The 15,478-nt window shown below is 30.9% G+C and overlaps 2 protein-coding genes across 2 annotated transcripts; one reads left to right on the top strand and one right to left on the bottom strand.

Annotated features, from left to right (window-relative positions):
* Window positions 1-4,879: 4,879 nt before the first annotated feature.
* On the top strand, window positions 4,880-6,570 carry LOC130818444 (uncharacterized mitochondrial protein AtMg00810-like). The gene is made up of 6 exons (XM_057684615.1): window positions 4,880-4,952; window positions 5,156-5,235; window positions 5,365-5,520; window positions 5,688-5,875; window positions 5,954-6,038; window positions 6,526-6,570. Exons 1-6 carry the CDS (start codon window positions 4,880-4,882, stop codon window positions 6,568-6,570), a joined length of 627 nt encoding a protein of 208 aa, XP_057540598.1.
* Window positions 6,571-6,922: 352 nt separating this feature from the next.
* On the bottom strand, window positions 6,923-13,805 carry LOC130817952 (GDSL esterase/lipase At5g08460-like). Its single transcript, XM_057683939.1, has 5 exons — window positions 13,538-13,805; window positions 12,921-13,048; window positions 8,823-9,062; window positions 7,818-8,073; window positions 6,923-7,295 (listed from the first exon to the last, which is right to left on the bottom strand). Exons 1-5 carry the CDS (start codon window positions 13,791-13,793, stop codon window positions 7,069-7,071), a joined length of 1,107 nt encoding a protein of 368 aa, XP_057539922.1. The 5' UTR covers window positions 13,794-13,805; the 3' UTR covers window positions 6,923-7,068.
* Window positions 13,806-15,478: the final 1,673 nt, after the last annotated feature.

Below are 15,478 nucleotides of genomic sequence, written 5' to 3'. Positions count from 1 at the left end.
GTAGGTTTATAGGGATGGTGGCGGACTATCAGTGACTTAGGAAGGTACTGGTGGGATGCTTCATTATGTACATAAGCTATGGACGTAAGTGTCAAGGTTGGCAGCAATGGAGCAGAGAGGCAATTACAATAAGACAACAAAACTAAGTAAGGTGGATGCAAGATTGTAGACTTATCAAGAAACAAATCCCAAACAAAAAAGTTGAGGTTTTTGAAGTCCTTTCCCTCATGCAAAGATACACAAAATAATTTGGAGGGTTATAAACTTACTAGCTGAGTACCTTCCTCTCATTTTCCTTACTAGAATATTTGAATTTCATGGACTCAAAGAAGTCTTTGTAATACGATAATAAGTTGCTTACAAAAATACAAAAAAGTGCGAAAAAGGTTCAATTTTAACAAATCAAAGAGGCTTTGTATAAGACCCATTAAGAACCCATTAAGGACCCTAGACCCTGTCAGATTCGTAGGGTCCGGGTCTGGGTCTGAAAATTTTGGACCCTTAGGGTTCGAATCCGGGTCTGGATTCAAAAAAAAATAATAGGGTCCGGGTCCGGGTCCGGGTCTGGCCAGACCCGCCCCATGACCATCCCTAGATGTAAGAAGAGAAATTTTTGATAATAACTATCTAACACTCAATAACAGGATCATGATTATAGATTAGTATATGAATTATATAAAAAGTAATGGAATTATAACTTTTTGATGCATGACTTGATTTATTGGAAGGGAAAGAATGCTTCAAAGCATTATCTAATCAGACAATACCCTTAAGTATCACTAATAAGGATTTCAATCATAATCCCTGTAATTAACCATCGTGTATGGTTGTCTGGAGAAAAAATGAAGTTGTATCTTTTACTTTAATGGGAAATTAAACATCAAGGGATAGATTAGGGGTTTTCACACATTCTCCATTAATAGATAGTAAGTTTAATTTAGTTATTCCCTCATAAGTATAAGACTACAATAGTGCATTAGACAGTTTATATTTGTGTTATTAACTTTAAAGTTAAATTGATTAATAGATAGTAAGTTTAATTTAGTTACTTTCTTATAAAAAAAATTTAATTCGTTAAAAATTTCGTTAAACTAAAAACCTATATAAGTCTATAATAGTCTAAACAATTGATTTAGATTAGTTTTGTTCGCACTCAACAAGATTGACTCTATTCAATATCACTTTTAGGTATAGCTACAAGTTTATATTAGACTTTAAATAATTAAGAATACTTTCATTAATACTAATAGATCAAATTTAAGTTATTCCACTTTGTAATATTTTCATAATCTAATAGCTTTATATAAAGTCTATCAAATAATTTTGTAGAATATTCACTATAATAATTTGCTAATAAGTATATGGTTGATAGTCTAACAAATAGTTTAGATTGGTTTTATTCACTCTAATAAATCGAATTTTGATTATTAAACTTTGAACTATGATCAATACAGATTCTGTTATCTTATTAACTAATCTAATAAAGTAATTGAAAACCAAATTAAAGATTAAAGAGCCCAATTCCCACATAGTTATAAAACCAAATTGAAAAATAATTGTTAACAATTATGTCCAAAGTAAAACAATTAAAAGGAATTCATTTGACACATATAAAAAAATCATTAATTGATTTGTAAGCATTTTTCGTCAACTAATTTAAGGAAATTTGATAATATATTGACTAAATCAATAGTAGCCCTTAATTGACTCTTGCTTGAAAAGTAAGGCCCGAACACGATTTGTACCCAGTAAAACTGAACCAATTTATAATCGTGGACGACCTGAGCCTGATTGAATCTTGACTCAAATTTCAACCGACATCGAATCAGTGCAAACTCGATATGTCGAATAATCAATCTTAAACATACTCGTATAAACCTATCTTGTAATTATGGTAAGGGTTACTAGAACACAAGATAGAAAGTGAGCCACCATTAGACAATTTTCTTGATTCATCCTTATAATCTTGCAGTTTTATAGTGAAACTTATGATTCTCGGTGCCTGTGGACGTAGCTATCACATCGATAGTGAACAATGTTAATTCTTTGTGTTCATTTCTTTATTGTTCGTGTTGGAATATATGCTTGCTCTGGTAAGGTGCAGCTGTTGCAAGTGTGTTTTCAATCCTATGTGCACGTATACAATGGTAAGCAGCTGTTGTAGGAGTGTGCAGAGGCAGTAGCTAAATGAGTATAGCAAGCAGCAACATATCTCATATCTATCATCTATTGTCTTTTGCTAAGCATGTGTTGTATTGTTTATGTGATTGTTTTTAGTCTTAGGTTTGTTATAACAGAATTAGTTAGTTATAACACACTCTATGCTTGTTTTAGATGGTTAGTTGTCTCATTGTAATTGCTATATATATGTATAGCCTAACCTTTTGTTTCAATTAATTTTTTTTCTGATTCAATACAACTTCTTTTCCTTTCTATTTCTTTAGCTCAACAATTATCATGGTATTAGAGCCTTACTTGCCTTGAATCTATTTTCTCTCCTTCACCATCTCTACTTGCACCCAACAGATATGGGTCTGAAATGGTCACAAATATACTTAGAGGGGTAGGTTTTAAGGGTTGGAAAAGAGCTATGTTTATAGCACTGTCTGGAAAAAATAAAAAGGGGTTTGTGTATGGCACTATCAAGAGATCAACAACTTATACTACACAAGGAAAAGCATGGTATCGTGTTAATGATATAGTGATTTGATGGATCATAAACGCAATAGATGAAAACATTACAAAGAGTATTTTGTAGTTGAAAACCGCTAAGGAAGTTTGGGATGAGTTGGAACATTGTTTTGAGCAATCTTCCTCTACCTAATTGTTTCATATTGAGGAAGAACTAAGCAAGATTACTAAAACACAAGATATGAGCATACAAAATTTTAACACCAAATTGTAACAAATTTGGGATGAGCTAGATGTTCTTAATCCTATGATCTCTTGTGGTTACAATGGGTGTGAGTGTGATCTTTCCTTGAATGCAACCAAGATTCAAAACAGTAGAAGATTGATACAGTTATTAATGAAGCTCAACTATAGGTATCATCAAACAAGCAATATCTTGATGATGAAACCCATCCCCACAGCAGCTAAAGCATATGGGATCTTGCTTCAAGAGCAAGTCCATCAAGAAATCAGTAAAGGTAACATCACTAATTAACAAGATTATGTTGACTTTAGAGTGGAAAAAGAAAGTCTTATGACAATAGGAACAAGGGGAAGGGAGATGCTTCAAGAACAAAGACACGAAGTAACTTCTATTAAGATCATTGTAAGGTACCTAGACACACTCAGGACAGATGCTGGAATATCCATGGCTACTACCCACCAAAGTTCAAGAATACTTGGAAGAAAGATGGATATATGGCTTTAAATGTGTCCAATACAGCATGCACAAACACTGACAATGCCAATAATGCAGGTGAATTAAGACTTACAGATGAACAAGTGGGTCAACTCCTCAGTCTGTTAAACAAACCCAATGTGTAGATGGAAGCCAAGGAACCTTCAACTATCAACTCCGCACATTTGGCTCATAAGTATTGTTTTAATGTTCAAAGTTATGCAATATGAATAGTTCATAGTGGGGCATCTGACCACATTTGCACCGAACTACATTTGTTCTACAAACATATTAGAGTAGAAGAGAAACCTCACCTAATTACTATACCTGATGGAACTCTAGTAAAAGTGGACATTATTTGGACAATGAAATTGTTAAATGGCATTACTCTTGAATATGTTTTATATGTACCCAAGTTTTGCTTCAACCTCATCTCTGTTAACAAGCTTATCAAAAGACTTGCATTGTAGCATGAATTTTAACTTTAATGGGTGCTTTGTTCAGAAATATTTGATGAAGAAGCTTTTGCTTCTTGGTAGGGCAAAAAATGCTCTCTACTTCCTTCTAGATTCAAATCTTAACCAATATTCCAAAGGAATCAAGTATCATAAAGTTGCAACAGTCAGCAATGTGCATTTTCTTAACAACAATGATGGTAGACATTTGCACTTAAGAATGGGACATTTACCATTCCAAAAATTGTATTTCTTGTTTCCTTATCTTAAGATCAATGCCATTTATAAAGAATGTTTGTGTATTATTCGTCCTCTAGCCAAGAAGGCTAGGGATCCTTTTCCTAGAAGAAAAATAAAAACAGTTGAGACTTTCCAACTGCTAAGCATTTTGGCTGACAGCTTAACCTGTGATGTTCATATATTATTAATAGAATGCCCTTGCAAACTCTAAGAAAGAGGATTCCCTATGAACTCATGTATGGTTTTAAGCCAAATTTCAACACCTATAGGGCCTTTGGATCTATGTATTGCTTCTACTTCAAGTAAAAACAAAACCAAGCTAGAGCCTAGAGCTTCCTCCTATATAATTATAGGATATGCCCCAAACAAAAAGGGATACAAACTTTATCATTTGCACACCAAATTTGTGTTTGTGTACAAGGATGTGTAATTCTATGAAAAGTATTTTCCTTATCAAAATAGTATTGGTTCAAAATCTGTTCAAAAACTTTTTCTTTCGTTCTCTAATGATGCAGAACCAGCCTACATTTCTAATAATCCTGAAAATAACAATGAGGCTAATAATATTCATCCTTGTAGTAATACTACACTATATTCTGATGTCCCTAACTCTACTGATTCTTAGATAGTAAGAACTAAATTTACTAGATCAGTGCATTAACCAACTTATTTGAAAGATTATGTTTGTACCAATACATATAATCAACATTGGTGCAACCTAGTTTCATATCATACCCTCAATGCTCATCATCATCATATAGTAGCAAATTATGATACTTATAATGAATCAAAAAGTTATGCTAAGGCTAGCAAAGATCCTTAGTGGATATCAACAATGAATAAAGAGATTCAAGCCGTGGTTGACAACCAAACATGGGCAGTAGTAAACCTTCCAAAACGGAAGAAGGGTATAGGATCTAAGTAGATCTATAAGGTGAAACTAAATTCTGATGAATCTTTAGAAAGATTCAAGGCAAGATTTGTTGCGAAAGGTTTTAATCAAAATTATGGAATCGATTATGAAGAAACATTTTCCCTAGTCATTAAAATGACAATTAATAGATGTTTACTTGCTATAGCCGTAAGCCATAATGGGTGATTCATCAATTAGATATCAACTTTCTTTATGGTGATTTGCATGAAGAAGTGTACATGATTATGCTAGAGGGAATTCCTAATCCTCACAATCAAGTTTGCATCTTAAAAAAATCTCTCTATGGCTTAAAACAAGCCTCTAGACAGTGGCATGCTAGATTGGTTAGTGCCTTACAGGAGCTAAATTTTATTCAGTCAAAAAATGATTATTCTCTATTCACCTAGAATGTGGATGACCACATCACTATTCTAGCTGTGTATGTGGATGATATTCTCATCACAAGGAGTAGTGAACAAGAGATTACTGCTATCAAACAACATTTACATAGTTCCTTTACCATTAACGATATAGGTGCCCTACATTATTTTCTGGGGATAGAGGTTAGCTACTCTGACAAAGGGATGAAACTTGTTCAACACAAATATTCTAAAGAGTTACTCTAAGAAAGTGGGGTTCCTTCTCTTCATAAAGTAGCTACTTCTTTACCTATGCATTTAAAGTTGTTTACAAATGAGGGAGAATTGTTTCATGATCCTACATTATACAGAGTCATTGGCAAACTCAATTTCTTGACACATATACTAGACTAGATTTGTTATATGTTATTCACACTCTGATTCAATTCATGCAAGCCCCAAGAGTACTTCTTTGGGATGCCTTGAAATACATCCTCAACAACATACATTACACTTGTGGACAGGGCATCATTTTGCAATGGAATATTAAGCTTAGTTTGTAAGAATGGGTAGCTTGCCCAAACGCACGAAGAATAGTTACTAGATATGTTCTCATGTTGGGGAATTCCCCAATTAGTTGGAAATCAATGAAACAAAAAACTATTTCTAGATCAAGTTCAAAGGCTGAATATAGAGTCATTGCTAATGCAGCCTCTGAAGTAGTAAGATTATTCAGTTGTTAAAAGACCTTGGGCTGACCAAGCTAGAGCGTTGCACTATCCATTTTGATAACCAATCAGTAATACATATTGCCAAGAACCCTGTCCCACATCATCGCACAAAGCATATTGAAGTGTATTGTCACTTCACAAGGCAAAAGATTTTTGAGAATCTGCTGACCTGGACTTACTTTCCAACAAAGAATCAATTCGCTGACAATACCTCATAGTTTTTTTTTGGGGGGGGGGGGGGGGGAGGGGGGTTACAATATAAGCTTGGGTCTTGTAAGGTCCTACTGTTGCAAGTGTGTTTTCAATCCTATGTGCATGTGTGTAGTTATGAGGAGTTATTGTAGGTGTGTGCAAAGGTAGTAGCTAAAGGAGTACAACAAGCACCAACATATCTCACATATGTTATTTATTTGTCTTTTGTTAAGCACGTGTTGTATTCTTTATGTAATTGTTTTTAGTCTTATGTTTGTTATAACAGAATTACTTTGTTATAACAAACTCTATGTTTGTTTTAGATGATTAGTTGTCTCATTGTAAAGGCTATATATATGTATAGCCTATTCTTTTGTTTTAATTAATTTTTCCGATTCAATACAACCCCTTCTTTTCCTTTCTATATCTTTGGCTCAACAATTATCAGTTCGTGCACTAATTTTATTTCTTTATTGTTTTTGGTGAATTGCTTCCATTGTCTGCACACATACTCTAATAAGATAAGGTTTGTCAAACTCCTGATACTATTTACTTTGAAAACCAAATAGCATTATAGCGGTACATTGTCGATTTGTAGATTCATGCTAATTAAATTAAGCATAAATACTTAAAATAAAATAAATACATTTAATACATTTTGATATTGAATACAGTTTGAACATTCATTATTACATGATTAATCGAACAACTGGCAACCTATATAAGGTTATAAGCTAAAAATTTTACTATTACAATTACATCTATAAAAAGACATGTACTTAATTTTTAAAAAAATTGAATTGATAACTTAGAGATATAGGATAATAAATCAGGGCTTAATTAGGACCATCTGTTTGAGATTAAAAGGATAAGCAAGGTTTTTAGGGCCATTGTAAGCCATTAAAGCCAGGTTCCTATGAACTGCTTGAGTTGGATGAAAAGCATCCCAGAAAGCATATTGATCTCTGTTCAAACATGGTATTGATAATGGAAGACACATTTTTTCTGCATTATTTCTGCCCACTCCACAACATGCTCTGTCCAACTCAGTCAAACCTGCAATTGCATTTACTCCTTTTTTACTTGTACCAAATTAAAGAGACTTTCGTTCCAAATACAATTTAATATACTCTTCCATTTCTTTTGGAACCATATAACCCTTTTATTTTACACTGTAATAATAAATTTGTTCAATTATTATTTTTTTGACATGATTGTACCTTTTTAGCATATTTTAATTTTCTTTTTTTCTCAATAAACCCACAAAAGGACAAGAAAATAATACATGCCCACCCAACCGAATCCATTAAACACTGTGTCATTCCCAATAATACCAGCATAGTTTTATATAAAAACGTAAGTTGATGATTCAGACATATAGATATTATAAGTGTTGTATTAATTTTTCTTAGCTTCTACGTTTTACCTAAATCTTGTACCAACATATGGGGAAATACTTTCTTTTACACTATTTAGTACAAATAGACAAAAGTTGTTTAGTAAATCCAAGTTCTTTTTAGTTGACTTATATACTTATTTGCAAAATAAATAAATGATTCTCGCTCGTTTTTGACTTACCATATGTGGAAGGATGAGTAAGTATCTCCATTAAACCTTGAAAAGTATCCCCAAAAACAAAGGTTGCATTTTGGTGGGTAACCTTAAGCTGATCAACAAGAGATTTAAGCCTTGTATTGAACATTTGAATCACATCATTTTCGAAATCATTGCATTTACCAGGAGGCAATCGGGCTGCTGTTTTATGAGAAGGGGTACAACCAATTGGCCCTACTCCAGCTAAGAAGAATCGTCGTAATCCTTGATCGTATAGGACCTGAAAAATATTGCTTAGTATAATTACTAATGGGTGAAGATCGACTAGTTTAACCGAACCCAACCAGACCCAACAAATATATATATATAAATAGGAAATATTATACTCCCTCCTATTCACCTTAGAAGTCCCATTTGACTTTTCACGGATTTTAAGGAGAGTCAAAAGTGAGACCCTAAAGGTAGGAAAAAGAGTGGCATTATAGGTTTTTTAATGTAAGGGAGGAAAATTAGTATGGATAATGGAGGGTATAATTGAAAATAGGATAAAGTTACTAAGGGCATAAAAGTCAAAAATCCATACCAAAAATAGAAATGGGACAATTAAGGTGACTTGACCATAAAAAAATGGGACACATAAGCTGAATAGGAGAGAGTAACAAAGAAAAAACACTAGATATTAAAGAGACTACAGCCACGGGCATAAAAAAACCCCAAAAGGGGAAAAAAGCTATAGGAAAAGCACAAATAATATTAAGGCCCCCTTAAACAAAAAACATAGGGAGACTATGCATACAACGTTCAGCAAAGAGCAAACTACAAACGCTCAATAATCCCAACAAACATCCCATGCCCCAAGAAACCACAACCAAACAACTCAACCGTACAAAAAAACATAAAAAACAAACAAAACTAAACAATCTTGAAAATTCCTTGTTATAATATTTCTATTATTAAAAAAATACATGTGTAAAAAAAAAAAAAAAAAAAAAAAAAAAAAAAAAAAAAAAAGTCTTAAGTTATTATTACCGAGATTTGGTTAGAGTAAAGATGAATGACAATATCAGCGTACTTGTCGGGCTTAAATTTAGAGCGAGTCGGGTAACCCGGATTGAGATAATTGTTGACATAGTCGTTGCTTCCCAGGATCACCACAGCTAAGGCCTTTTCAAGATATTGTTGTAACTCTTGGCCACTCATATGGTTTTGTAATTGCCTCTTTGTCATCCCAAAATTTTCCACTTGTTTACTGAAACTAAATCTCTGCCCCTGTCACATTTTAAACTTGCCATTAGCTATTAGCTACCTATGTCCTGTTGCATCTATTATTAACCGTTTAAAAATAACTCAATTCATATTTACTAGAATAAGGTCGACTAGAATATTAACTTAATGAACTACTAACAACTATGCTTTTATGTGGGTTTTATTATATACAAGTTGAAGCTTATTAATAGTGTTCATTCGAGTGATTGGGTCGGTTTCAGACGGGTGTCATTCGGTTCAATTGTATTTCGGATCAGTTATTTTTCGGATGCGTGTTACGGCGGGTCACACACGGGTCAGGTCGGTTAGTCACTGTTTGGCTGAAGATCGGTTATTTGAGCTATCGGGTTAGCATCAGTTCGGTCTCGGTTGAAGTTCGTGTCAAGTAGTCAATCGGTCTGGACTGTCATCGGTTAATTATTGGTTCGCTTTACCGGGTACAGATCGAGTTCGGGTATTATTTTCCAGTAGAATTCGGCTACGTATTATTAATTACTATAGATCGAGTCAATATCAAATTAAGTTGTTAGACATTTTTTGATTGATGATAAGATTCCCCTTAGTTAAGGCAAAATAGTTAAAATGCAAATCAGTTAGAGATTAATTTTGTTACTTTTACTTGTTTGACTGTAAATTTAAATTAAAGTTTTATCATTTTTCATAAAATTTGATTAAAAATAGTTAAATAAACATTAACCATTAATTATTAACTCTAAAAATATGAAAACATGTATGTATAAAATTTAATTTATTAAAATTTCTATTACTTTATAGATGTTAATAAGATGATTGAATATGAGTCGATCATACCTCTATATTAAAATTGGTTCAGGTACAGCATTTCAATTAAAAACAAGTTTGGTTTAAGTCGGTTTTAGCCGGATCAAGTTCGGTTTTGAGTATGATTCGGGTCGAGTATGACTTGGGTCAGTCACTATTAGGTTCGGGTAATCTTGGTTAACAGTTATATGTCGATTATAAAAATCGGTCGCAATTCGGGTTCGATTTTAAGATTTTCTGTCGTAAATTGGATCGGGCGCAACTTCGGTTCGGATAATGTCGATTCGATAAAACTAAAAAGAAACATATTTTCGAATCGGTTAACTGTCGGTTTTGGTTCAGATTTTCAGGTCGAATCACATTTAAACAGCCATACTTATTATTAACAAATTCATCAATAACTTCTAGTCTCCTACTTTAATCACAAATAGCCTGACGCTCCAAAAATATATTTTTATAAAGTAATTAACATAAACTATAAAATTTAAAATGACTATCATATTACTTTTTACGCTTTAAATCTTTAATGACCACTATCATGAAAAAACTAATTTCATATAACAAAACAATTATTTATGGTGCATTTTTTCACAATAAATATAAACTAGATCCTTAATTTTATGGTAAAGGGGTTGACCTCTCAAGATGATCATGGATCTTTCAAGAAGGTGTCAAGATTCCCTCAAAAAATTTTATGTCATTATTCTTTCATGTAAATTTTAAATAAGACACGTATTTTAGTACTTTATTAATGATGTTCTAAAGTATTTTTAGATGTTTAGTTATACCCTGTATTATTTAATTTTTTTTTACCCTGACCTTATACTTTTTTCGCTTTTAAAATAGTTGAATATTTTTCTTGTATTTATTTTTCAATTTTAAAAACTAAGAAAGAAACCCTAACTTACTCCCCCTCCCCCACTTCTTCTCCATAAGCACTTTCTTCTTCAATTTCTTATGACAATTAACAACTTGATTCAGACTACTATTTCAATTTCTTTAATTTATTATGATTTATGATGTAAAAATTCAAAATCATCCTCAAAATTTAAATTGTTTTTAATGCATTTTCCTGTAAAAGAAAGCGAGAAATATATCATTACCTTCATAGATGGATCCACATGGAGCCATAGGAGACACATGGCCCCATGCAAATTTAAAAGAAAGCAATTTTTGCACAATTTTTCTTTTTAGCAATGGTCTCACTTTTATTTTATTAATATTATCTATCTATTTTAACCACTTATGTATATTTTTAGTTATTTTTTGTCATATTCTCGAACAAGATTTTTCTTTCCATTAATATTCAGTTATTTTACACTAGGTATAAAATGAGAGTAATAGAGGAAGTAATTGTTAAAAATCTTGCTAGACATTATGAATTATAATTTAAATTTTTTTTGCTTATATTTCTTTTTTAATCTTTATCATTAAGACATTAATTGATTAATGTTTTAAAAGTGTTATGTTTGTTAAAATTTTTTTTGAATTTTTTTAGAGTGTTATCTTTTTAAATATTTTGTTTCTATCTTTGAATGTGTTTGTTAATGTTCTTATTAAAAATATTCAAAATAATGGGGAAGAGCAAGAGGATTTGAGGAAGTAATTGTTAAAAATCTTGCTATACATTATGAATTAGAATTTAAATTTTTTTTGCTTATATTTTTTTTTAATCTTTATAAGACATTAATTGATTAATGTTTTTAAAGTGTTACGTTTGTTAAAAAAAATTTTTAATTTTTTTAGAGTGTTATCTTTTTAAATATTTTTGTTTCTATCTTTGAAAGTGTTTGTTAATGTTCTTATTAAAAATATTCAAAATAATGGGAAAGAGCAAGATGATTTTTTTTGCAACTTGACTAGAGAATGTATTTGTTAGATTTTGTTTTCGTTATGTGAGGATGACGTTAATTAAATTTTATTAATCTTTTTGGTTGCTAACATTTGAGTTGAGAATGACGTTAATTAATCTTTTTGATATTATTTTGACTTTATATTGAGATTATTATGCTTTTACATGTAATTTTACTAGAATAAAAAAAATTTTAGTTGTTGATTTTACAAACAAAACTTTGTCGGAATTGCAGTAAAATTCTCTTCAAATTTTATCCATTCATTAATCCCCGAGACTCTAAACCCTGGATCTGCCCCTGTTTGCCTCCACGTAATTTCACATCGCGGTAATTATAACATTATTTGTGACTCAGAAAAGTACTAGTAGTTAAGCATATATGCTCCTACATGGAACGATGTTTTAGCTCCAATCTCAAAATGATTTAACAAAAGAAACTCTTGATTTTCAGTTAAGAGAGGATGCCAAAAGGGATTAGCGAGGTACCGTAAAAATCTCTTTAAAATCTCTGAATATGAAAAATGTAAGGTGATTCATAGGAAGATAATGAGGAAATATCATTTATGATTTTAGCTTCAAAAAGTCAATAACTCAATGGAGAATTGATTGTGTGACTAACGAAAATTGGTGTGATGGTTGGTTTAGTCAAGTGGGGATCGGCTTTACTCATATAAAGTTTCTGATTTTGGTGGTTAAGGTTGGCAGCGATAGAGGCTAGGGTTGGCTAGATTTTAGAAGGGGGTGACTTGGTGGTTGGTGGTTGGTGGTTGATGGCTAGGCTAGAGTAAGTGCTAAGGTGAAAAGGGAAAGTTGGTGGTGGAAAGGGTGGGATGAGCAAGATGTTTTTTTTTATGTTTTTAAGTTTTTAAAATTACAAAAGAAAGGAAAAAACTATTTAATGATTATATGAAGAAAAAAGCAATAAGGTCCCGATTCTAGAAAATCCGAATAATACGAAAGTAAGTTTTAGAATTTAAAAAACTTAAGGGTATCATTGAAAAAATACTAAAATAAATAAATATCATTGATAATTTCACTTTAAATGTTCACTAACATAATAATAATAATAATAATAATAATAATAATATAAGATTCGTTTTAATGGTTAAGATTAGTAAATTTGAATTAGAAGTTAGGAGCACAAATCATTACCATTTGTTTTAAATTTAATTTAATCTAATGGATAATTAAGATAACAACTGTTTGTAAGTACTAGGAAAGGAAAATACTAAGCCTTGTCCACTTTCTTCAAGAACACCACCAGCAGCTGAGGCGTAGTTTACACCAAATATGATGTCTCGGTCAGTTGAAAAAGGATTAGCAAAGGCTGGAATATAAGGTATACCTATTAGCTCACCTGCACAAAAATCAAATATCCAATCTTATGTACTTGTAAATAAACTTAAAATGTGTACCACAAATAAAATGATAAATTTTCATGTATGTTTAGTATTATTATACTCCATGTTCTTTTTAAGAGGAGGCCATGTATACTTCTATACTCCTAGTAAATAGGGTTTTCGTGACTAGTGTGAGAGGAGTAGAATAGAATATGTGTTGGGATTAGTTATCCCACATCGATAAATTAAAAATGGTGTGCACACTTTATAAGCTATTAGAGACCTTCTTCCCATTGCCATATGGTTTTGGGATGTTATATATCTCCTTGGCTTATGAAGTGTGTGCACTTGTGTCCCCCGTTAATATGTTAACATTCACAATAAGTCCAGTCTAATTTAACAATATGTAACACATACATATATATCTGGAGGCTTTAGTTATTAAGTATTTCGTTAAATTTTAAATGAACAATAAAACAATAAGAGATTAAGATCAATAGAATTACAAAGAAAATCGATTATCGTTTTTCCATTGGTGAATCTTCCGGTGGGTCCCTGATAGAAATCAATCCCATAAGGTAAGAAATTTGCTTTGGCTTGAGCATTCAAGTAGTTATTGTTTCCATTGTCAACAAGTGAATCTCCATAGACATACATTGCTGTAAATTGTTGACCACTTGCTAACGTAGTAAGTAAAACAACATAAACCAAAACTACCATGTTGGTAATATTAATCGATCTCATCAACCATAAATTCTTCATGATATTTGCTATATTTTGTTATGAATTTTTTATTGTGTATGTAATATGTAAACTAAATAAGCCTATATATAGAAAAAGATGTGTTCTTTTTTGTCCACAAGTAACATACTTATTAAATTAAAAGGTGGGCTTTTTATCATCAATGGTTGTTAGTTTTTTTGTTTTTATTCCCACATTCCCTCCTTCAAAACTTATTTTTTCATTTATGCTTTTATCCTTGTTTTGTTCCTTTTTTATTAGACTATTTTAAACCTAGCTAGATTTGGTAATTTAATTATGGTAATAAGTTATACTTACATGTTTCTTTATATTTTATTTATTGGTAATTATTGTATGTAATGGTCGTTCTTGAGTTGAACGTGTTAAAGTTATTATCCAAATAAAAATTCAAGTGAAACAATTTGAATTCAAATTATTGATCAAATATTATGCTCTAACGAGTAAATTAAATATTTTTATTGAGCATATAAACACAATACGATAGTTTTAAAATTTTTTAAGACGAACAAACCATGTTATGTCGTACTAAACATCCGGGATTAGTGGTATAGGTCTATTTAACTTATAGTTCCTCCTAATTAAGCTAGTAGTCTTATTTATTTTTGGTCATTATTCACTTATATATCACTCTAAATTTGTATTTTATTCTTAATCTATAAGTTAAATTATAGTCGCATGAAATTTTGTGTCATTCGTCTCAATGGAAGAATTATTAATATCAACAATTTTTAATGTTTAATTAAGAATAATTAGAGATATTGAGGGTAAAATATTAACTCGACAAGTGTGAAAAACTAAATGCGACTATTAACCTAATAGGAAGTAGTATATAATAACAAAAATTCTATATATGTTTAAATATAACAATTACATAATAAAAAGTATATTTTGGAGTAATTATATACAAATACCGTTTACTTAATAATAAACTTTTACATATAATCCTGACCGTTATTGAAAAATATAAATTAGAAACACTTTTATTTTTTAGGGAGGTGAGTTTCAAAAATAATTATGTATCCATTATTCATGGTGTCTTGCCATACAAAGGCTAAAAATTAGTTGAACCGGATCATTTGAAGTAGATATATAGTGTGGGTTAAATATGTAATTATTGTATGTGAAATATGTGTTTATGATTTTTTAAATCACTTTTTACGTGTTTTTTAATTTTTTTTGGATCGATTTGAAAAGATAATTACTTATAGAGACCATTTTCAATGATTTGTATTATTAATTATGGATGTTAAAGTTATAATTTTTTAAAGTTAGAAATTAAGTTTCCAGTCCATGCTGTTCACCCTCACATTTAATTCACTTTTGATCAAATCATTAATTATGCTTTAATAAGTTCAATTTAGTTTTATTTGAATGAGTCCAACAATTCAGACTAGCTTACCAAGTCTAAGCAATTCGGATTAGTGCTAATAAAAGCGATAATGATTGTCACTTTATAAAACAAAAAATAAAAAATTATATTATTAACCAAATTAATTGGAAAATTTAATGTGGCATCATCACAAAGATATATACCACGTGGAATAATTAAATTTATTAATTGCGATATTTATTAAACAAAAATAAATTAGCAATAATACGTTTATTTATAGAACGAAAAAATAGATTACAAATTTTAATCATACATACTTATAAAAATGCTAGAAAATGACAAATGTCATTTTTAA

The sequence above is a fragment of the Amaranthus tricolor genome, chromosome 7, assembly GCF_026212465.1.
Source record: "Amaranthus tricolor cultivar Red isolate AtriRed21 chromosome 7, ASM2621246v1, whole genome shotgun sequence".
NCBI lineage: Eukaryota > Viridiplantae > Streptophyta > Magnoliopsida > Caryophyllales > Amaranthaceae > Amaranthus > Amaranthus tricolor.
This window is presented reverse-complemented; position numbering and strand designations above follow the sequence as displayed.